At 41.8% G+C, this 24,941-nt stretch overlaps 1 protein-coding gene and 1 pseudogene across 1 annotated transcript in view; one reads left to right on the forward strand and one right to left on the reverse strand.

Moving 5' to 3' along the window:
• B3galnt2 (beta-1,3-N-acetylgalactosaminyltransferase 2) overlaps nt 1-24,869 on the reverse strand; it is a 41,735-nt gene extending 16,866 nt beyond the window's left edge. The window contains exons 1-4 of the mRNA XM_021179958.3: nt 24,628-24,869; nt 12,847-12,994; nt 8,287-8,387; nt 3,498-3,694 (exon numbers count right to left, since the gene is read on the reverse strand). Of these exons, the coding sequence (XP_021035617.1) occupies nt 3,498-3,694; nt 8,287-8,387; nt 12,847-12,994; nt 24,628-24,742 (561 nt within the window). The 5' untranslated portion in view covers nt 24,743-24,869. The remainder of the gene's footprint in view (nt 1-3,497; nt 3,695-8,286; nt 8,388-12,846; nt 12,995-24,627) is intronic.
• Nucleotides 13,453-16,567, forward strand: LOC110307856 (zinc finger and BTB domain-containing protein 7B pseudogene; annotated as a pseudogene).
• Nucleotides 24,870-24,941: the final 72 nt, after the last annotated feature.

Below are 24,941 nucleotides of genomic sequence, written 5' to 3' on the forward strand. Positions count from 1 at the left end.
CTTTAGGTGGAGTAAAAATAGGACAAGTTACAAAACAGACATTTAATCTTTTGTTAACACTGCTAACAGCATTTGCAATTTTATTCCTTTTTAAGACAAACATTTAATTGTGTAGCTCAGGTTGTCCTTATGCTTGTGATCTTCAAGCTCAGCCTCCCGAGTGCTGGGACTTTAGCTATACATGATCATGCCTGGGTGAAAAGAAAGACAGCCCAGGAATGCCACAGGAGAGCCAGGGGTGAGGAAGAACGCTGTGAAACACTGTCCTCTCGACATGACATGTTTGTTGAACACAAAACTTATAACAGTGACTACCAACACAAGATCAAGCCACTGAGAGACTCCAGCCTGAGACAGGAAGGAGCTGTGAGGTCCCACCATTAGCTGTGGAGCTACTGACAGTTGCCTTTCGGGGGAGGGAGACTCACTTTTGTTTTGTTTTGTTTGTTTTTATTTTTTAAATGTTTATTTTTATATATGTGAATAAACTGTAGCTGTGTCCAGACAAATCCAAAGAGAAGAGGGCACTGGATCCCATTACAGATGTTGGGAACCACCATGTGATTGCTGGGAATTGAACTTAGGACTTCTGGAAGAACAGTCAGTGCTCTTAACCACTGAGCCATTTCTCCAGCCCCTCACTTTTCTTTTGAAGTATGACTACTGGTAGGTTCCCCCGTGGATGATCCCAAGCCCATGTTTATATATACAGAACTAATTGAACTCAGTGGAGATACATACATACAGGAAGAAGGAGTGAGGGGAGGAGGGTGGTACAAGCTACATAGTCCTGGTTGGCCTGGAATTAACTTTATTGATTAGACTGGTCTTGAAAGACTCTGAGAGGAGCCCTTTGCTCAGGCCTCAGGACAATAGCGGACTCCCAAGAACTCACGAGAGACTAAGCTTGATGCAAACCACATGAGGCTTTATTTGGGGAAAGCCAGAGCTCTGGGGACAACTCATATCCCACGCAGGGGTAGAGGAGTCGACCTTGAGGGGAAAGGGGTCCCAGTTTTTATAGGCCCTCAGGGAAGAAAGGAGAAGGGGGGAGTAGGGGGTTTCCAGATCTAAACAATGTCTATTCTCAAGAAATGGGTATGGGAGGGGTACAAGGAAAGAGTCTGGTGCAGGTGTAGCAACTCCGGATTGGCCCGGCTGTAGTTGCTGGGGAGATTTTCCGACTCTTCCCCAGCAACCAATATCACAAACACCTGGCAATGGGCTTCATCAGTGGACACACACATGGGTTCAAGGAACGGTCAAAACATCGGCAGACACATGGGTTCAAGGAGTGGCCAGAGCATTGTGCACCTCTATTTTTCTAAATCAGTGAAGCTAGTTCTGCTAACAATGAAATTTATCTTGCCAATTTCAGGGCTTCTGTGACCTTTTACATTCTGTCAGGATCTTTCAGTCTTGAACTTGTAGAAATCCTCCTACCTCAGCCTCTTGAACATTGGAATTACAGTCCTGTGTTTGACCATGTCTGACTTCAACAAAACTTAAACCAGCCAACAAAACTGAAAAGAGGCTTCTAGTAATAGCAAACCAATTCTACAGACAGCAATGACCTCTGAGGAAACATAAAAAGGATCTTCGCCAGATATGATGATGCCCACCTGCAACCCAGCACTCGAGGCTAAGACAGGAAGGAGAATTTCAAGTTTAAGGACAGCCTGGGATGCTTATCTCAAAACCAAACCAAACCAAAACAAAACAAAGAGACTCTCTCCATATCAAAAAAAACAAACCAGTGAACAACAAGAAAGTCTGAAGGAGACTGAAATTCAAATAAAAAAACCTGGAAGAGAATCAAAAAGTAGAAAAAGGGAGACTGGTCTACTCCATCTTCCTCTCAGTGCTCTTTATTGAAGGTTCAACTCTATATCAACTTTTAAAAAATATATAAGAAAATCAGAGGATGCTGGTGGGATAAAAACATCAGCTGCAAGGAAAACAAAAGAAAAAGTTGACCTGCATACATATGCTGGTTGGGGAAGGGAAAGGGAGAGAGAGAAGGGGAGGGTGAGAAAGGGTGAGCTTTAACTCTTCACATAAATAGCCCTGATCTGAGGCTGACCCAGGCACCATGCCTCAGAAGCAGAACCCAGACAGCCCAACTAAGAGCAAGAAGAACCAAGTAGGATTTCAGCTGCTGTCCACTGCAAACAGTATAGCGTCTTCTCCAGCCAACTTAACTGCTTGTCACAGCAAACCAAACAAAAAGCAACTGGCACTCCTTGAGGGATGTAATAAGAGGTCCTGTAACAGATCAGACCCAGTATCTGGACTTACTAGTTACTAGGCATAAAAGGAAAACCTACATCAACAAACAAGAATTGACCCAGTTTTTTAAGAGTGAGAGGCTAGGATCCTTATCTTATGAAAGATAATATATGGTGGTATTCACCTTTCAAGCTTTGGTGACCTCACTTAACATAACGTACACCCATTCCATACATATTTCTGCAATTTCATTTTTCTTTATCACTGAGTAAAATTCTATTGTATTTGTATTCCATTTCATGATTCATCTGTCCCTTGCTATGTAAAAAGAGTAGTGATAATCATGGATGTGAGAACATTCCTGCTGAAAGCTGTTGAGTCCACTGTGTATATGCACAGGAGTGGCATAGCTGGGTTTGTGTGTGATTTGGTCACACAGGTTTCCACGGTGGCTGCATTAACAATGGATAAGGGCTCCTCTTCCATTAAATACTTGTCAGAAATTCTTTTGTTGTCCTTGGCATTGATCATTCTAACTAGGCTACAGTGAGATTTTGATTGATCTGATGGCTAGAGATGTTGAACAGTTTTACTTTTCCGTTGAGAACCACTGGCCAGTCACTGACTGCCAGGTTCTTTAATGTTTAGTTTTCATAGTTCTTTATGTATTCAAATATCAACCCTGAGCTATACCTCGCAAAAACTTTCTCTAATTCTGTAGTATTCCCACTCTGTTCATAAATGTCTTCTGTTGTGAAGCCTTTTAGTTTCATGTAGTCCATGTGTCAGTTCTTGAGTCTGTTTCTTATGTTACTGGGATTCTATTCGGAAATTTGTTGCCTGTATCTATGTCTTGAAGTGTTTTCCCAGAGCAGTTTTGTTTTAAATTAAGGTTTCTGATCCAGTTTGAACTGATTTTTATGTAAGGTAAAAGATATGGATATAATTTTATTTTTCTACAGGTTGATATACCATTTTGCCAGTTTTGTCTTTTCTCTAGCTCATGATTCTGACACCTTCATTAATGAAGCTATGAAGAATTTATACTGGGAATTTCTAGTCCATTCCAATTGTTTTTTTGTTTTTTTGGTACATGTAACTCATGTATCTATAATAATCTCTCCCCAAACCAGCATTGCAATACAACGTACTATAACTTCAACCAATATAGGAAGGAAGATGGAGAGTGGTTTAGTCTTTCAATCTATTGGAACCACAAAGAAAAGTTGTTTCAAAAGAAAAAAAATCCTGTCCATGCCAGTACACACCTCCTGCTCTGTCTGATACAACTTGACTGTGATGTTCCTTTGAAAACCAACATCACTGGCATCGTAGAACACTCCAAGACTGGTGATCACGATTGGGTAGAGAACTCTGAAGCTCACGCTGACAATTCGGTCTTCAGAGAGTCTAGATGAGGAGGCATCTTCAGGAAAGCTGAATGCCTCAATTTCTTGATTCAAAACTAAACAAACAATGAGAATACGGTTTATATAGCCAAATAAATAAAATTCAGACTTCTGCACACACACATGTGCAAACACACACACACATCCCATTGGTGAATATTAAATATAAATCAACTCCAAGGCATGTATCTACATGGGAGGACTGGATAAATATAATAAAAACAGTACTTGGTGTAGTAAAAAAAGATTAGGAATTTGATCTTGGTCCGTAAATCAAAAACTTCTACGTCTTATCAAGCAATTAAAAGTTTATGGTATAAAGGAAAGCACTGCAGAACAGGAGTAACTGAAATCACTTCAAGCGACACTGAGGAGCTTGTTGTAAAATCTTTCTGGCAGATAAGTAAATCAGACTTTGATCACTTACCATTCTACTGTCCATTACATCTATACGTTAACTATGTCACTGTGTAGGAGGAGCCACTCTTGCCAGTTAAGACTGTAACCCTAAACGACACTAAGGAATTGTCTCAAAGGTTTACAGACTCATAAACCCGGCTTGGGTTTATGACACACAAGTCAATGCTCTTTTTACTGGTTCATTAGCTCCCCAGGACTGGGAACTGAGCCAGGGATTTACCATGTTAAGCATGAACTCTACCACAGAGCTATATCCAGAGTCAACAGTCTCTTTCAAGTAAACTTTTCTAATTACTATAAATGAAACAGTATAGATTAGATGATATGGATAACCCCCCCCCCCCAAAGTACCAGTACTAGTTTGAGAAATATAAAACCTACTTTAGGGCTGGAGAGATGGCTCAGAGGTTAAGAGCACTGGTTCCTCTTCCAGAGGTCCTGAGTTCAATTCCCAGCAACCATATGGTGGCTCACAACCATTTGTCCCTTTTGTTTTGTTTTGTTTTGTTTTGTTTGAGACAGGGTTTCTCTGTGTAGCCCTGGCTGTCCTGGAACTCACTCTGTAGACCAGGCTGGCCTCGAACTCAGAAATCCGCCTGCCTCTGCCTCCGGAGTGCTGGGATTAAAGGCATGTGCCACCACACCCGGCGTTCACAACCATTTGTAATGGGATCTTATACCTTCTTCTGGTATGTCTGAAGACAGCTACAGTGTATCCATATAAATAAAATAAAGTAAAAAAACAGAAAACACAAAAACACCCTTCTTTAAAGGTAACATTCTCTATAGTTCTTAGAACTATGATTTCAAACTCTGCTGATAACCCACCCAGTTAAACAAGTGTGTCCACACACATTTACTTATAACGTAAATGCAGAGACTGTAACCAGGGCTGTGAGTCCAGCTCAGTGGGCCAGCAACACATAGTTAGTACACACGAGACTCTGGGTTTGATTCCTAGCACAGAAGCTCTCATCACAAACCCCTGGATCACCGGGCGTTGGTAGTGATCTTGAGTTGGTAGTGCGTTTGAGAGTTCAAGGCCAGCCTGGTCTATAGAGATAGTTCTAGGACAGCCAGCACTACACAGAGAAACTCTATCTTGGGGAGAAAAAGAAGAAGAGGAAAAAACCACTGGATCCCTTGCCTCAAAAGAACACAATTACATACAAAATTCTGCATTGTCAGAATTTACTAGTTCACTGATATCTTAAGAAAGATAGCCCTGAGCCGGGCGTGGTGGCGCACGCCTTTAATCCCAGCACTCAGGAGGCAGAGGCAGGTGGATTTCTGAGTTCGAGGCCAGCCTGGTCTATAAAACTCAGTTCCAGGACAGAGGACAGCCAGGGTTATACAGAGAAACCCTGTCTCGAAGAAAAAAAAAAAAAAAAAAAAAAACCAGAGACTCTAGAATATGGCCTAACCTCGTACACATAGAGCATTTGGGTTCCTCATTTCAGTCCTGATACTTGGCAGATTTTCAATAAGATGAAGACTAATAGGCAATGCTGCATCCTTCTTGTTAAAAGATAGAGGCAGGAGAGGCGAACGGACACAGACAGATTTTTGCCATAAGCAAGAGAGCACTACCATCATCCAAACTGGATAACAGCAAACTTCTCTCTTTAATATATTCAGAGGACTAGCTGGAGAGATGGCTCAGAAGTTAAGAGGACTGGCTGCTCTTCCAGAGGTCCTGAGTTCAATTTCCAGCAAACACATCTATACTGAGATCCGGTGTCCTCTTTTGGCACTCAAGCATACATGCAGCAGAACACTGTATACATAATCAATTAATCAATCAATCAATCAATCTATCTATCTATATCTATATATTCAGCAGACAAAAGGCATCTATCCAAAGTAGAAGTGTATGTATTAAAAACAGCAGGTCAGCCAGGCGTGGTGGCGCACGCCTTTAATCCCAGCACCTGGGTGGCAGAGGCAGGTGGATTTCTGAGTTCGAGGCCAGCATGGTCTACAGAGTGAGTTCCAGGACAGCCAGGGCTACACAGAGAAACCCTGTCTTGAAAAACCAACCCACCCACCCCCAAACAAAAGAAAACAAAACAAAAAAACAGCAAGTCAAGTTATTCCTAAACTCTATTTACTTTAAAAACAAAATGTACCTCAAGCTCAAGCTGCATGTAGCAGCAAATCTTATTGCTTTGATAGCAGCTATTAATCAAAACTTCTAGACATACGGCAACATGATTAATGCTCATCATGACCTTTCGATACTGAGATAACCCAAATGCTCAGGAGGTAAGATATGCTTACATTAAACAGTGCAGTTTAGAAAACTGTTTATGTATTAAATGGTGAGCGTTTCACTCCTCTCTTAGTGATAGCACTTGGGATGGTAAGTTCCAGATAACAAGTGGTGCGGGTGGGACCAGCCTACACTGGTAGGCAGGCCCAGCCAGTAGGCCATACCTCCAGCCCTGTTTAGGTTTCTGTATGTAGTTGTTTAACTTTGATTTAGTTTTCAGCTCTCTAACTTTCTGTAAGCTACTGCATTAGCAACAACACAACATCTGATGAGGTCTATGATCCTTTTGCTCTCTACGAAAGTGAATGGAACCTGTCCTCAGAAGAACACATGTACATGTAGAATTTTGTCTATAATCCGCTGCTTTATAATATAGACTAGAATATATGCTCAATATATTTAAAAAGTGAGCTAGAATATAACCTATGAAAAAGTCAGGTTCTTTAGTAAGTATCTATGGAGTCCCAGGACCTACAAGTCCCCATGGGATAGATACTTTTTTTTTTAATAGAATGTGGCAGAGCTGGCTTTAGAGCCAGATTCACAGCCCGCATCTGCATATTATCAAAAGGGAGATATACACAACTATGAAGGCCTGACAAACTTTAAAATACCAGACTCCAGGCCCAGTACACTGAACAGAGATTTGGAAAACCTCCTTTAGAACTGCAGCTGAACATAACAGGAATGCTAATTCAGTGATAACAGCCTCCCTGCCAACAGAATGACCTCATTAGCATCAGCCTATGCATCCTCACCCACATTCCACAAACTTAATTCTAAGGAATATAATTTTTTGTTTGTTTTTTGAAACAGGGTTTCTCTGTGTAGCCCTGGCTGTCCTCAAACTCACAAAGATCCACCTACCTCTGCCTCCCAAGTGCTAGGATTAAAGGTGTGAGACACCACTGACTGGCAATAAAGTATTTTTTTACATTTCAAACCTGTTTCTTTTGCAGAAGCTTAGTCAATACTTCATGACTTTTAACTTTTTAAGTTAATAAATAAGTTAATTAATTAATGTAGAAGTGATCTTCCCATTTCAGGTTCCTTACTGCTGGGATTCCTGGCTTTTAGCAATAATTCAAAAATCAATGTCAACTCACAATATACATATTATGGCTATTTTAAATTAACTGGTAAATTCACCAGTTTTCCAAAAGTTCAAAATTCAGCAATCTCTGAATGTAATGGCTATTCCTGGGTTGTCAACTTGACTATATGTGGAATGAACTACAATCCAGAATTGGAGGGTTCACCTGTGATCCAGATCTTGAGGCTGGGACATACAAGTTTCTGACCTGGATCTTGGCAAGGAGATCTTGTGGCTATGAAAAGTTTAGGCTCAAGCAAGAGAGTACACACCTTTAATCCCAGGAAACTAAGGCAAAGGATCTCTGAGTTCAAGGTCAGCCTGGGAAAAACAAGCACCAGATCAAAGCGTGGTGGTTCGCACCTTTAATCTGGGCCACACCTTCTGCTGGAGACCTACATAAGGACACTGGAAGAAAGGAGATTCACTCTTCTTGCACTGACTTGCCAGCACATGTGCTGGAAGCTACTTCTCCAGAAGGGCAGCTGAAACAACTCGCCTGTGGGACTGAGCAACTACTAGATTCTTGGACTTCCCATTCACAGATGACCATGGTTGGGAAGCTGGACTACAGACGGTAAGTCATCATAACAAATTCCCTTACTCTAGAGACGATCCATGAGTGCTGTGACTTTAGAGAACCCTGACTAATAATACAAAGAGTAATCTCATTTTTCAGATGCACTAAGTCTTCCTGAAGAACAACCCTGAAAATCTGTGTCAGTTAATAATCTCAGAGACTCCCTAATAAGTCTGTCAGAAAGGCTGGAACATACATTTTGATGACAAATATTTTGGTGATTAAAACTAGACTCTCCCATAAAATGTAGTACCTTTTACTTGCAGCCTAGAGGACAACGCACCTGGATTGGTGATGTTGAGCAGTCGGCAGGAGTAAGCATCCTCCCTGTCTTCCACAGGCACTTCACAGCCACGGGCACCGATTATGAACTTCACAAGCACACTGAAAGGTGGGTTGGCATTAAAGTCATTAATAGACCTCACGCTCATTTCAGACCTTTGAGGCCCTAGCATTTATGAAGGCTGATTTATAACTTTATTTTTCTGGCCTAACTAACAAAAGGAGAGGGCATGCAACCCAAGGACTGCTAACTACTGAGTGTCATTATACGAGCTCTCTTCTGTATACTACAGCAGGGGTAAATGCTTACTTAGCCTGGCTACCATCAAATGCTCATGTTAGCTAACAGCAGATCACGGTAACATCAACTTCTCAGAAGCTGCATTTACAATTCTCCTTTTCCCTCACTAGACTACTGTTTCTGTAGGAGGCGGTCCCTACCGTTCTCAAACCTTGTGTCACTGGTTGCCTTGTGATCTGTTACTCAGGTTACCTATTGCCCTTCATCCCTCTTTGCTCTGCTCGTTCTTCTTACTCTCTGTCCTCTGGCAGCACTTATTTATTCCTAAGGCTGTAACTGGTCCAAGAATGATTCTTAAACTTGAACATCTAGTGTCAACACAACTTCCAAGTAATCAGTCCTCAAGTTTTTTGGCATTATCATCTAGATTACCCACAAGGAGCTGAGTTCTAAAGTGCTAGCTAAGAGAACCAGTTGTCAAATTTTCAACAAACTTTGTAAATGGTTAAGTACAGTCTTTATTAATTTACAGAAACAACTAAATCTATTTAAAACACGGAAGCACTAAGTTCTCCACTTTCTGGGTTTCTCACTAAGGTTACTGACACTTTTCTCTATTTGATAGAACAGTCATGATGTATCTCTTTACCATTCTGTGCCCAATTACATCACAGAAGATGCTTGAAATTGGCCTTTGTGAAAATATCTAAACTACAGAAATTGATAAAGAATAAGGACTCGATTTCTTGTATCACTGTTTCTCTAGACTATGAGAAAATGTATATTAGTGCAGATTAAGCCTACATATAACACATTGCCAGCCTTTACTTTCTGAACAGTACTAAAAAAATATAAATAGGTTTTCTTTTTCTCTACCTGCCTCTGCCTCCCAAGTGCTAGGATTAAAGGCGTGTGCCACCACATCCGGCTGAATAGGTTTTCAATGTCCAAAAACTATTAGATGATCCAACAAAGAAGTCACTGACTTCACTGACTAAGAATAAAGTACTGACATATCTTAGCAGAAAAAAATTTGAACATGATTTTTATGTGTATGGGTATTTTGCCTGCATGAACATCTGGGTGCCACATGCAATGTAGTTCCCATGAAGTCAAAAGAAGGTAGTGGGTCCCCTGGGACTGGAATTACAGACAGTTGTGAACTGCCATGAGGGCGCTTAGAACTGATCCTGGGTTCTCTAGAATAGCAAGTAGGTGCCTATTGAGCTCTCTCTCCAGACTTAAGTCTTATTCTTTAACCTAAAATATTTACTTCACAGCTATATGGCGTTAGTGATTACACCCATAAATTTACTACAAATTTAATATTCTGGAAAAATAGAAGCATTTTATGAAAATTAACTGACCAAATAGAATTTACTAATTTTACAGAGTACTACATGTTATTAACTATCAATTATGTGCTATAAGTCTTTATGTCAATAAAATTGTGATAAACCTAGGTACATATGAATACACTTTTTTTTCAGGGAGTCATTCAATAAACATTTACAGAGTACACCATAGCCTGAGGGTACCTGAGCTCAAGCACCCTTAGCTGAGCTTTTTTTCTCTTCTCGTCATACTTAGCACATTGCCAGAGGATTGCACAACTCTCAAGTCAGACACCTCCTGTTCCCTCTACAGATTCTGATGAGTCACTACGAAGTAGTCACACCCCTCAAAGTTCTTTTCTGGACAAGGCTGCTCCTACACACCTGCTTGCCATGAGCTATGCAGGAGACTGCTGACCTCTCACAGACACAGGCCTTTCCTCCTTTCCTTTCCCCACTTTTATTGTGTCCTCTTGTTTTCTGCCTTCCTAGGCTTTGCCTCTGCTCCAGCACTCACCTCCCAGAACCCCAGGTTACATGTGACTGATGTTCTTAAGCACTCGGGTTATTTAAAAAGACTGATTTTATCATCTTCTGTCTGCCTGCCTGCACTGCCTATGAGTGTGCCCGTAAAGGCTAGAAAAGGGAGTTGATATCTTTGAGCTGGAATTCCAGGAGGTTGCAAGGCACCAGATGAAGGTGTGGGAAATCAGACCTCAGGTTTCTCTGGAAGAGCAGCAAGTATTCTTAACTGCTGAACCAGCTCTCCAAACTATTCCAGGCTATTTTACATTTATCTCCACTGTACCCTATACTGTACTATCAACCTACCTATTTGTACTAAACTTCAAGTCCCCTAGACTCCAGTTGCACCTTTGTGTTCTAACACACACAGTGCACTACCTGCTTAGGATACATTAAAGTGATAAACTACAGCCTATTACAGAGGTTTGAAATCAAACACAGTCCTCATAATATAAATAACATGTTTGACTCCTTTGGTAAAACACAAGATATCAAAGAATTCCATAACCACAGAAGGCACTGTCTTTTACTACTGGCCATGAATATGCTAACTAAATGATACTCATCTTTTTTATTTATCTTAATAACCTTACTAAATTCATATAACTACTATGACCTAGAAAATTACTTTTGGTCTTGAATCTGTTTTTATATAGATAATCCATTATTTTCAGAAAACAAACCACAAGTTTATTTCATTTAAGTAACTGCTTCAAAGGCAAATGAATTTCTGGTATAAATTATACTCGTTATCTTTAGTTCCAAGGCATTCACTCAATTGTTGTTGAATATCTATTTTATTCTTGGCCAAGTTAGGTTAGAGATACTGGGGAATCTACCAGGAGATAAAATCAAAGAGCCCACCTCCTAGTGGGGAATGATGAGTGACTTATAGATGTATTACACATGCCAGCTGGTGATACATCTAACAATAAAGTCAAGCAGGGAAGCCAGGGATGGAGAAGTGGAGTGCTATCTAATCCCAGACTGTCAGCTAGGGAAGAATCTACCAGAGACTTGAAGGAATGCTACCATGGAGACATGTAGTGAAAGAGCGGTCAAAGCAAGAGCAAAGGCTCTGAAGCAAGAGCTCGTGTAGTGTACCGGAGGTGGGGGAAAAGGGGGTAGGGAGTGGCAAAGACGGTATCATATGTTTTTCTCACAGCTGAAGACAGACTTTGTATGTGTGTTGTGAAAACAGAAGGGTAGACTCTTTAGAGGGAGGGACTCATCATAGGAAGGATGAGACGGTGAGGATAAGTGAGCAAATATAATGAAAAATTAAAATGTTATTATAAAAACCACCTTTATTTTGTATTCATTAAAAAAAACAAAAACAAACAAACAAAAAAAAACAATCCTAGGAGTATGAGGGAAACACAGTGAAGTGATTATATAGAAGAAAATGTAGACTTGATTGAATGACTACAATAATTTGGAATTTTTATTATATTTATTTAGAGACACGCATCATGTAGCCTAGAGTGGCCTCAAACTCACTATAAGCTGAGGAAGACCTTAAACTCCTGATAGGACTTTATTCTAAGATCAGAAAAGACAATGGATATAGGCAAGTGTGTGCATGAGTGAGGGAGTGATGAGTGAAATTATACTCATCACACACACACACACATCAATGGAGAGTTATGAATAAAAAGTTAACAAAATTTGACTAATCTTAAGAGGATCATTCTGGTCTGGCAGCTATATGGAAAACCGAATATGGAATAATGGAATGTGTCTAATGGAAAAGCAAGCAATCCATATGGAGGATCTTCTGCAATAATCCAAACGACAGGTGAAGACGACAGTGTGGATACGGTAGGCAGTGGTAAAGGGTGTGAGAAGACAGTGTGGATACGGTAGGCAGTGGTAAAGGGTGTGAGAAGTCTGAATCCGAGTGTGACCCACAAGCTGCACAAACAAGATGTGAGTGGGTATGTGGGAAGTGAAAGAAAGGAAAAGATAACACCATGATCCTGGTCTGAGTAGTGGCTGGCATGCTCTGACTGGGCACGACAGGAAAGGCAATAGGAACTCAAGCTCTGGAGATGGTTCTGAGGCCCTTCCTTGTTAGCTTATAAGATTTATTATTGCAATCATGTACTAAGGAAAGCTATCAGGAAGAGGAATGGAAGCTGCCATGAAGAAGATAGGAAATCTATAAATGTTCACTATTAGTGACAAGAAAATTCCCAACTGCAATTTACCTCAACAGCCAATCAAGAAAATGACAGTTTAATATAACCACAAGAGGATGTTCTCTGGAAAAGTCCCAGTTTCTTTCCACCATAGTCCTGTGTCTTTCTCTCTCACTGTAGCCTTAAGAGATTCTCATGCTGAGAAGGAACTGATAGCTTTCCTTAGTACATGATTGCAATAATAAATCTTAGTTAAACTAAGGGGGTTTTGTTCTTTTTCAATTCTTGAACCAGGTAAGGGAATAATTCAGAAAACCCACCGTTGACTTAACGTAGGATGTTGCAGCAAATTCTTCAGCCAGGTGTTCCTTATCACATTTCGAAGTTCGTGGTTATTTCGAGCTGATAACACACCAACTACCACATCATAGTGACTAAATTTCCAGTGAGGAAATAAGGCTGATTGATCTATAAATAAGTAAGATAAATTCCAAGTCAGTCATGACATCTCAACTACAGTAAACTCAGCTTATTTCATAAAAAGTTTATTTCAAATAAAACACACTTATGCTTGTAAAATATACAGATAAATAGAAACAAAATTTTAAATTTTATTTGAAAAATTAAAAACCCATAAACTCAGCATCCAGAAGTATGTACAACTAACATATTGGTATACAGGCTTTTGGTATCTCACATATATGCATCTATGCCAGCATAAGAAAGATTTTCAAGGTTGCTAAGGTTGGAGGGAGGGGGAAGGTTGGGAGTGGCAGGGGCGGGGGGAGGTGGGGTAGGAAGCAAGAGAGAGAGGACAGGACTGGACCAGGGCCCCAAGCCCCCCAGCCTGGTGGGGGGACGCGCTTATTCCTACACCCTGTGCCTCTGCAGCTCCATCGAGCAGACCCGACGGCTAAGAGGAGAAGATGGGGAGCCCTAAGGATGACCTGATTGGAATTCCATTCCCAGACCACAGCAGCGAGCTCCTGAGCTGCCTGAACGAGCAACGTCAGCTGGGCCAGCTGTGCGACCTCACCATCAGGACACAGGGTATTGAGTATCACACCCACAGGGCTGTGCTGGCTGCCTGTAGCCATTACTTCAAGAAGCTCTTTACGGAGGGTGGAGGGGGGACTGTGATGGGAACAGGAGGTGGTGGGACGGCTTCTGGGGGAGCAGGGGCCAGTGTGTGTGAGCTGAACTTTGTAGGGCCTGAGGCCCTAGGTGCCCTGCTTGAGTTTGCTTACACAGCCATACTGACCACCAGCAGCGCCAATATACCGGCTGTACTCCAAGCTGCTCGGCTACTGGAAATCCCGTGTGTCACTGCTGCTTGCATGGAGCTTCTACAAGACAGTGGGCTGGAAGTCCCCAGCCCAGATGAGGATGACTGTAAGCGAGCCCGACAGTACCTGAAGGCTTTCCCCACTGCCACCACCACAGCCTCAACCTCAGAGTGCCCAATGGTGAAGACAGCCTTCCGCAGATGCTCCTCCTACCACTGCCGCCGCCACCGCCACCTCAACCTGTCGCCCGCCACAGCTGCAAACCCCGGAAAGCTTTTCTTCAAACCAAAGGGGCCAGAGCAAACCATCTGGTCCCTGAGGCCCCCACAGTACTCACCCATCCCTTGACCTACAAAGAAGAGATGGTTGGTAGAGTGGGTAATAGTGGGGGCAGTGGGCTTGGAGGTAGCTACAGTCCTCCCACAGGTGCCGCCTCACCTGTTGATGGCCCCCTGAACTCTGAAGTCTTTGAAGGTGAGGAAGAAGAGGAGGGGATGGTATATCCCCCAGCCTTCCGGCTAGCACAAAGTAATAAGCCCTCACTATCACCACAGGAGCTGGGCTCCGATGAAGATCCCATCGATCCCAACCTGATGGCTTACCCAAGTTCGCTGCATCAGGACGCCCTGGCACCAGGCCCGGATGGCCAAAACAAGCTGGTGCGAAAACGCAATTCACAGATGCCCCAAGAGTGCCCAGTCTGTCACAAGATAATCTATAAACTGCCTCGACACATGAGGACCCATACTGGTGAGAAGCCCTAGCTATGCCTGTAGGGTCTGCAGCATCTGCTTCACCAGGAGTGACCAGCTGAAGATCCACATGCGGAAGCACACAGGAGAACGCCCCTACTCGTGCCCACACTGCCCAGCCCTCCTCCAGCATAGCTACGACCTCAAGAACCACATGGGCCTGTACACTGGGGACCGGCCCCATGAGTGCCACCTGTGCCACAAGGCTTTCGCCAAGAAGGACCACCTGCAGCGCCATCTCAAGGGTCAGAACTGCCTGGAGGTGCGCACCCAAGGGCACCGCAAGGATGTTTCAGGGCAGCCAGGGCTACACAGAGAAACCCTGTCTCAAAAAAAAAAAAAAAAAAAAAAACCCAAAAACAAACAAAAAAACAAAAAAGACAAGATGGCATAAATAACAAATATTAGGCAGTAAGAAAATCAATTAGGCCACAGTTGGAATCCTAGATCCTTCACGTATTTACTATGAGATTTTTTTTGGGTGTTGTTGTTGTGTTTTGAGACAGGGTTCTACCACATAGTCCAGACCGGCGTTCAACACCTACAGTGGTGAAGACTAGCTTTGAACTTCCAATCCTACTGCTTTCATCATCCCAGTACTGGGATAACAGGCACGGACAGCCATACCTGGCTGACTAAGTTATTTAACCGCTTGTGTCTCAGTTTTCCTTAAATATAAAATGACTACAATATTTCTCATAAATATATAAGAATTAACCGAGGTAATGAGTATAAAGGTTCTAGTTTAGAACTAGTAGTACATAAGTAACAGTTTTTAAGTTTGGGGGACGAATCAAAGAACCTCCATGTCTGACACTATTGCTCTCTCTCTCTCACACACACACACACACACACACACACTCTAGTCAGCTAAAACTTTATTACAAACCACATTTTCTAAAGAATGAATCAGAATAAATATTCTAGTAAGAAAAAAAGAGTTCTGTAGCAAGTCATATATGTAACTCACCTTCCACAGCTGCACTATCTATGGAGAGTATTCTATTTCAGTTTTAAAAATTCATTCTTAGAAATAAGACAGAAGAGAGGCTATGCCTTTCTTTTTATTGCTAGCTTTTAAGCTTAAGAGCTACAAGCTTATAAAAAATTACAATAAGGATTCCATTTTATCTTTCTATAGTGGTGGGAATTGACTCAAAATGTTTTCAAAAGTAAATTACGGAGGGCCAGGGATCTTCACCATATTAAATGCAATGTTTTTATATGGTGTATGCTCTAGGTATTAGGTCTAAAATGCAACAGAAACATGTTGATACCTTCTCAAAGAACTAATTAAATTAATTAGATTTTTTTACTATAATTTAAAATATATTAAATAACAATTTTAATACTGTTAAGAATTTTCATATAGCTAACTTTATTTTCCACAAAATAGATTGTATTCAATGTACTTGTAAAAAGACATTTCAATCCTAAAGAGATATTTGTATTGCTCTATCACAAATCTTGTACCAAAATGAGTTCTATAAAGACAGAATTTGGCTTGTCCATTGTCTTGAACACCTGGTATTAATATAGTAAACATTACATCCAGGCTATCTTTTCTTTTGATGTGCTGGGGACCTGTGCATGCTATGCTACCACAGACTGACCTACATCCCAAGCCCAATAATAGGATTTAATGTTCATCACCATGACACACAGGTACTTACTGAGCAAATGAGAAGCCAATAAAGAGAAGTCAGTACTTTGCCCTAAATATTAAATATTTTAAAAATTCAGAGACAGAAACATTTTTCTCAATCACATAACAATATATTAAAAGCTGTAGCTATTGCTAGAACTAACTCTAAATGAGTAAAATTTGGAATAAAATTGAAATTCTTGTATAAATCTGACAATGATATTAATAGTAACTATACTCTAGTGATAGAATAGAGGCAATGTAATCACCACCCAGTCCCATAGCTAAAATAAGGCACTACTTCAGGTAAGCAATTTGCCTCCCATATGTCTCTATTTCAGAATCAAGCAAAAACTGACAGAGGAAAAAAATCTTTTTGTTTGAGATAAGGTCATGGTTCTGGGCTGGTCAAAAACTCAACTTGAACTCCCCATCCTCCTGCCTCTATCTCCAAATGCTAGACTGCATCTGTGAAACACCATGCCTAGCTAGAATTTTTAAATTCTAATTTTTAATTTCTGTTTCAAAGTGTCTTTTTAAAAGACTAAAAATTGGGGGCTGGAGAGATGGCTCAGTGATTAAGAGCACTGACTGCTCTTCCAAAGGTTCTGAATTCAATTCCTAGCAACCACATGGTGGCTCACAACCATCTGTAATGTGATCCAAAGCCCCTTTCTGGTGTGTCTGAAGGCAACTACAGTGTATTCATACACATAAAATAAAATAAAAAATAAAATAAAAAGATTAAAAATCTATAAAAGGCCAAATGGTGATCACTGTCCTTTGATCCCAGAACTTCAGAGGCAGAAGCAGGAGGATCTCTATGAGTTTGAGGCCAGCCTGGTCTACAGAGTGAGCTCCAGAACAGCAGCAGCTATGCAAGAGAAACCCTGTTTCAAAAAACCAAAGCCAAACTAAACCAAACCAACTAAACAAACAAACAAAAAACTGTAAAAGACCAAAAGGCAAAAGTCACACTTAACCTGTCCTTCATTAATCTGACATCAGAAAATAAAGTTTCTAGACAAAAACAAAATTTCAGAATAATTCAAATATCCCTGAGTCAAAATAGTACCTTCTTTGTGGTATCTAATCAACGCAGATCACTTAGAAATAGGGCACACTGCATATAATTTAACCTCTGAAAGCCTCAGATTTCTTCATGAAAAATTTTTCATAACTTTCTGGGCACTAAATCTAGTTTCTGTTTAGACTGTAAATTTTTACTAGTTTCTCCATGAACCATCCATATTGCTGCCAAACGAGGTCTGTAGGTTTGTTTAAACATCTAGATATATACAAAGATAAGCACCAGCATGTGACAGCCCTGAGGATTGCAGCTTTTTGATTGTCCTGTACACCTCTGTTGGATGTCCTTTCTCCCTGCTTCTCACTCCCATCTAAGCCACTTCTGTTCAACTGCTTTACTTTGCAGGCATCCATCCTTTTCTTGCAAAGAATCCAGAGTGTATCTTGACCTCCTAGAGAACTTCTATTCCCAGATACACTGCAGTCAGATTAAGAAAAACACATTCTACCACACAACTCCCCACATAATCCCATCCAATAGACTCCCCATATAAATGGATAAAAGTTTCAGGTGGGTACTTTAAGGACCCAGGTAGTCAGTCGCTCAAGCTTATAGCTCCTTTCTCTAGTTTCACTTTATATACTCATCTCACTGTTGTATGGAACAAGCATAAGAAACCTAGCTTGATTCCAGGATTTAGAGACATGAAGGGAGGGGGAGGATGGACAACCAAGACATAAACACTAAGGGACAAGTCATGATAGAAGTCAATACCCTCCGGAGGAAAAAGCCCAACTTCACTAAACACTGAGTTTGAATTAGAGCACATGACATTAGATTTCTTCTCTATTTTAAGTGACAAATGTCTTCTTCAATGGTAACAATGAAATGGAAGGTACTTAAGAGAATGTTGACAATGATCTCAAGATAACAGCTACTCTGCCTCAGTGCTGTAGGACTGAGATCTGGACGTCTCTTACAGTGCACACTGGAGCCAGACGTGATGACACATTTCTACAACCTGAGCACTCAGGGAGGCGGAGGCAGATGGGTCTCTATGAGTTTGAGGCCAGCCTGATTTACATAGTGAGTTCTTGGACAGCTAGAGAGGGGGCTAGGAGCAGAGGCATGGGGGAGGGAGGGAGAACCTGTCTCAAAAAAATAAAACCAAACAAAAAGCCACACAAAACAAAACCCAGGACACACTGCAAATACATACTCAATACTTTAGGAAAGTAGGAACTTTGTGGACATTTCATTCCTCAAATGCTGTTCACCTTATTTTTTGAGGCATTACTGATTCATCTAGGCTGGGTAGCCAGTAAGTCCCAGGATCCTTCTGCCTCTACTTCCTAAGTGCTGGGATAACAACTGTGCATCACCGTGCCTGGCTTTTGGGAAGTCGATACTAGAGATCTAATTCAGATCCTCATGCTTAGTTTAAGACAAACATTTTACCAACTGAGCTAGCTTCCCAATCCCACAGATTTCCTTTTTAAAATTAAATGGTTGAGAGGCCCCAACTTGTGAAAATATATTAACCTGCAGTCACATACCTGAAAATAATGTGTATGATACATCAAGAACATTTTCAAAATACATTTTTCAAAACATGTACCATATTGAAAATAACCCAGTACAGACCACATTTCTTTCCTTTCATTTAAAAATAATTCCAACTTTTCCTCCACAGAACTTGTTTTCCTTTATGAAAGAAATATATTTAAATTATAAGGTCCTCATGACATGTAAATAGGTAATATGGGTAGAAAATTCATATCGCCTCAGTTTTATTCTCTTGATTTATTCATTCAAACTGAGCATTTCTCCGTCTGCTATGCTAAATGGCACAGGCCCACAGGGAACAAGATCTCCACAATGACAGGAATAACTCACAACCCCAGGCAAGCGCCCCAAGAGCAATGACTATTTTAGTAAGTAATCTATCCTGAGAGTCTGGCAACTTGCTGGGCTTTGCAATAACCTTGGATATTAAAGGCTAAGGGAAGTTAACCTCGAAACTGATTATTCAAAATAAGCCTAAGAAGTAAAAAAAAAAAAAAAAAAAGAACAACAAAGCCCCTAATCTGTATGGTCCTGATGACATCCATCACAATCAGGCAGAAATCTTGAAAATGAAGAACCCACAAGAGCCCATTACAGATCTACTGATGAGTCAGTCAACTGGGTCACTACAGTGTGCACTTGCAAGCTTCAATGAACCATACTGGCATATTTTAGCCATCTTCCTATTACCAATACTCACTGTGATGGTTTATATATGTTTGGCCCAGGGAGTAGCACTGTTAGGAGGTGTAGCCTTGCTGGAATAGGTGTGTCACTGCGGGCACAGGCTTTGATACCCTAGTCCTAACTGCCTAGAAATCAGTATTCTGATAGCAGCCTTCAGATGAAGATGTAGAACTCTCAGTTCCTCCTGCACCATGCCTGTCTGGATGCTACCATATTCTCGCCTTGATGATAATGGACTGAACCTCTGAACCTGTATGCCAGTCCCAATTAAATGTTGTCCTTATAAGGGCTGGAGAGATGGCTCAGAGAGTTGCTTTGGCTATGATATCTGTTCACAGCAGTAAAATCCTAACTAAGACAGGAACTGGGGTATTTCTGTGATAGGCCTGACCATGCTTTTGTTTGGAAGAATGAGGATGTTGGGATTTGGAATGCAGTCCAATGTTTTCAATGGGGCTCGATGGGCTAACCTAGAAGGAATAAGGAAGACTTTGTTACTGATAATGATTTGAATTATGCAGAGGTTTCGATGGAAATTTTCAATATGTGGCCTAGAGACTGTTTTTGTGCTATTTTGGTGAAGAATGTGGCTACTTTTTGCCCTTGTCTAAAGAGTCTGCCTGAAGCTAAGGTGAAGAGACTCAAATTAATTGCACTGACAAAGGAAGTCTCAGAAACGCCCATCTTAGACTTTGTTCTCTGGCTAAATCTTATGAAAAGCTTTTTAAACAAGAGGACCAACCTGAAAAAAGGAAAAATATATGGTTCTAGTATTAAAGGGAGGGACCAGGAAGTGAAATAGAGCTGAATTCTATGTTCAAGGATATTAAATTGAATTAAGGGAGTAATGACCTGGGCAAGATCCCGCCCAGCTAAGTTTAGGTCCAGGCATGGTTGTGCAAACCCTGAATCACAGGAAGCAAAGAAAAGCAGAACTCTGAGTTCAAGGCCAGCATAGAACAGACCAAGTTCTAATTGAAGGAAAACTTAAATCCAGGCTTGCTCAAGAACATCTTTAATCCCAGTGCTTAGGAGAGAGACGTGTAGATCTCTGAATTCAGTCAGTCTAAAGAGCAAGTTCCAGGAATAGTCAAGCTTGGACAGTGAAGGAGTTGGAAAACAGAAAGCTGATGATTTTGTAATAGAACAAGGGGGCCATGTTCCAGCCCCAGTAAGCAGCAGAACTCAGCAGCTTTGGCCACATGGTTGTGGGTTTAGAATCCAGAACAGAAGGAACTGCTGGGACAACTGATGCTGGTTAGCTGGAGCTAAGAAATTAGTGGTGATTAAGAAGAGACCAGTGTCACTGAGGTGAAATCTTCTGGGAAATGTTTTCTGAGTGCACAAAGAAGCTATGTTCCAGAGATAGCCAAGGTTGTACCTCGTGCTGCAGCTGTCCTTGGTAATGTGTAAGAGTCACCCAGGTGGTACTGGTTTTGAAGGTAAGAAGGGGTCATGAAGAGCAGTGGAGACTTGGCATTGTAGGAAACCATAAAAGGCCATTGGTGAAGATGCAGCCTCAGTTCCAGGATCATGCGGGGCATTTGAAACTTGGCACCATGAAGAGAGCCCATGAGAGGCTATCAGAGAAGCCTAGATGTAGCAGAAGACCCCAGTGTATTGGAGATGTCAGTACCATGGGTTGGTCACCAAGAAAGGCAGCAGCAGTGAAGTGGATCAACCTGAGCTTAGAGTGCCACAGAGGACAGAGCTGGAGAAGTGATGCCAGCCCTTTGGAGGAGTCCAGAAGATCATGTGTGGATCCCAGACACTGAAAGATGAATCTGTAACACTGAAGTTGCCTTGGATACCCCAAGGTTTTTGAGATGCTAGATCCATGGTATCTGCTGAGGAAAACTGCTAACAGGGAGTGGAACCAGCCCAGAAGGAAGAAGTTTGTTGCAGTCAAAAAAGATGAAAAAGGAGTTGGAGATCTGAAAACTGCTTTGACATCACATGGAGATGCAGTTTGGAGATTGCCCAGCTGGTTTCCTGCCTTGCTTTGAGGTTTAAAGTTAAGTCATTGGATGGATTTAAAAAGAGACCTTGAACTTCGGACTTTTAATACCGTTGAGAGTGCTCTAGACTATGTGGACTTTGCAAGTAGGACTAAATGTATTTTTTTTATGCCATGGGTAGGTATGGCCCCCATAGACTCGTGTGTTTGAACAAGCCTATGGGGGCCAGGGAGTGGAATGTGATGGTTTATATATGTTTGGCCTAGGGAGTGGCACTATTAGGAGGTGTAGCCTTGTTGGAATAGGTGTTGGAATAGTTCCTTCTGCACCATGCCTGCCTGGATGCTGCCATGTTCTCACCTTGATGATAATGGACTGAACCTCTGAACCTGTAAGCCAGCCCCAGTGAAATGTTATTGTAAGAGTTGCCTTGGTTGTGATGTCTGTTCACAGCAGTAAAATCCTAACCAAGACACTCACCAAAACTCCAGGAGTGACTCAGGCACTGACCTGAGTGTTTTGCTGACTAAATTCTTATAGCTTACATTCATGGGAACTGAAGTCCTGAGATATAGCATAGCGGGATACTTTTGGAAAAACCAACCCTAGGCAAAAGCTGGACATCAAGCTCAATTTGTCTTTGAACTGCTTGCCCAGTCTGTCAACAAACAGCTGGACCCAGGTATCCAGCCCTACACCTAGCTATACAAATATGTACTTAGTGATAAGCCATTTTTCTTTACAACTCTGGCTTCCTTTTTTCTAGATACCTTACAAAGAGTAGCCTTTTCCCAATTTCATAAGTTCTATATTGATCTATATTGATTTCTATATTGATCACTGCATAATTTCTGCTAAGGCACTGTCCAAACCAGTCAGCAAAAATCGTCACAGTTTATATCCCCTGGCTATGATTTCCTTTCCTGTCTGTACCTATGGCGTGCTGTATTTCACAAGAGACCTTCCTGCTAACTAGCTATGCTCCATGGCTGGTTCCAGCTGTTTAACGTCACTACTTTAGAAAAGTTGCTAATCTTAGTACTGACATGACTTCCTTTCCTCAGGTCCTTCTGTTCAGCTGTCACCTTTCCACATGGGCCTTCCTTGATCAACTCTTAGAGCTCTACCTCGTTTTTCCTCATCATACTCACCATCTCCATGATATATTCATAGTCTTATGCGTCTTCCCTTTCAAATGGTTAAGCCCTGGTGGGCAGGCACCTTACATTAATTATTTGCTAATTCTGACCTGCTAGAGAAGATGGCCCAGCAGCCCTCTACTGTTCGCTGAACCAACCATTAGCCAGAGGGCTTTTCTAATATTCAGGGAAGATACATTTCCTTTTCAAAAAGTTATTGTACTAATGAAATGGTTTACCAAGTCAAAGGACTTGCTAAGTCTGATAATCAAACTCTGAACATCACAAAATCAGAACCCATATGATGGAAGGAGAGAACTGACTCACAAGTTGTCCTGCAACGTTTGCAAAAGCTCCATGCTGTACCAATTGTGCACTCAAGCATACACGCATGCACATAAACACAGACACACAAATGTAAACAAGTACTATTGTGGCTTAAATGGAAATCCAGAGTAGCAGAAAAGAAACCAAAATAAATCTTAAAGTGTTATTTCAAGAGAAAGATATTTAGTAAAATCTCAGGTTTTAGGCTTAATGTATGTGGTCAGAAAGTAAAAATGCCCAAATGTTTTAAATATTTCAACAGCAAAATAGGAAAAAGACCTGTGGGAACTTTTGCAATCAAAATCCTTCTTCTTTTGTTTTTGAAGTGCCAGGGGAGGCGAGTGGGATAGGAATCTGTCTAATTAAAACATCCTACTGATTATCTGGCAAAGCTTCGATATCAACACAAAAGTAATTTTTACAACTAGTATGACCCCATATAACCCTGAGTCTTCCTACAGTCTGCTTGCTTAATCTAGTCTAGCCTAAATGGATAAGCACTAAGACATCAGGAAAAAATCTGTTTCAAATCCAAAAATTGTTTGCAGTCTTACTTAAATACAAGCTCAAAGGCAAGGTTTATTGTGTTGAATGCTAAAAGACTGTTAATGTTAAGGTCACATATATTCTACAGTGGCTCTGCATGTAGATTCCAGCAACTCACTCATCTTTGAGTGAGAGAGAGCACAACCCCAACAGATATTAGGTGGCAAAGCATTTTGTATGTACGGCCCTTTTTTAACTAGTTTGTAAAAGTCTCACAAGCTAAATACACATATAATGTACTTTCATTATACCACTTGGAAGTCATTCTTTTCAGTCACACAAATAGCCTTTCCAAAAAAAAAAAAAAATGGTGGTTGTCTAATAGGAAAAGAGATCACTACTAAAATAACCCCAGTGTAATCTGGTAACAGTCGGAGTTTTGAGGATTGCTAAATAAGGTATAAGACTTGGTTCTGTGATGGCTGTGAAGACCTGTTTTAAAACTTTCTGAAAAGAAAACAGCTGTTTGGATATGAAATGGTAAGATAAATCCTAACGTAGTTAAAAATTAAAGCATTACCCTATCTTTAAAATAGCTATGGAGTTCTTGACATATATAAGCATTCCAGGAAGAACTTGAAAAAGACACACAGTAGATACGAAAGTAGTGTTGAGGGGTGGCAGGACAACACTGGCAAACGCACTTCAGATTGTAAGGCGAATGAGAACAAAGATTTCATTCCCACGATGGATGAAGTTTGGGAACAAATGTACGCGAAGTTAAAGAAGAATCCGGTATTCCTAGGCTCCTTAATTAGCAAGCTATCCAAGCAGAATACAGGGGAGACTCCACTCACAGCTGAACCCTAGTTCACGTCTAGGTCTTTTCCTGACTCACCTCATGATCAGAGACCACAAAGTACAGTCAGTCCCTCCTCGCTGCAAAGTGAGTCCTGACACGCAAAGCCAACACCGTCAGCACCGGCAAGCTCGCTCCCCCACCCCACCTCGGAGAGAAGCGCCCCAAGTTGTGACCATGGCCCTCCCTCGACCACGACGCGGGCCATTGAGCACACGCAGATAAGAAACGAACAGTTGGGTTCGCCCGACACCAAAGAAAGACTCGCTTGTTCCGTCCGTTCTGGGACGTCCGAGCCCTCCCTGTGCCCCTTCAGCCATCCCCCGCGGCCTCCCACGAGCGCAGCGACCCAGCCCCTCGCCTCACCTGCCGCGCTGGGCCCGGTGTTGTGGGGGTCCGGCGGGGAACGGAGCCAGAGGTGCCAGAGGTGCAGCGCGGCCCCGAGCACGCAAGGGCACAGCAGCACCAGCCAGTTTCGCATTGGCCGCTCCCACCTCGCGCCCCCGCCGCGCTCTCCCGCGTCCCGGCCAATAGCGAGGGGACCTAAGAACACCGAGTGCCACCAGGAGTGTTCGCGCCCACGCCTGGCGTTGTCTCCGCCGCTCTCTCCTTAGATCCGCACCACGAGCCGCGGCGGCTTCCCGGCCAAGGCCACGCCCCCGCGTGCGTGGCCTTCCCAC

The sequence above is a fragment of the Mus caroli genome, unplaced genomic scaffold (assembly GCF_978045245.1).
Source record: "Mus caroli unplaced genomic scaffold, Mus_caroli_1 scaffold_15, whole genome shotgun sequence".
Taxonomy (NCBI): domain Eukaryota; kingdom Metazoa; phylum Chordata; class Mammalia; order Rodentia; family Muridae; genus Mus; species Mus caroli.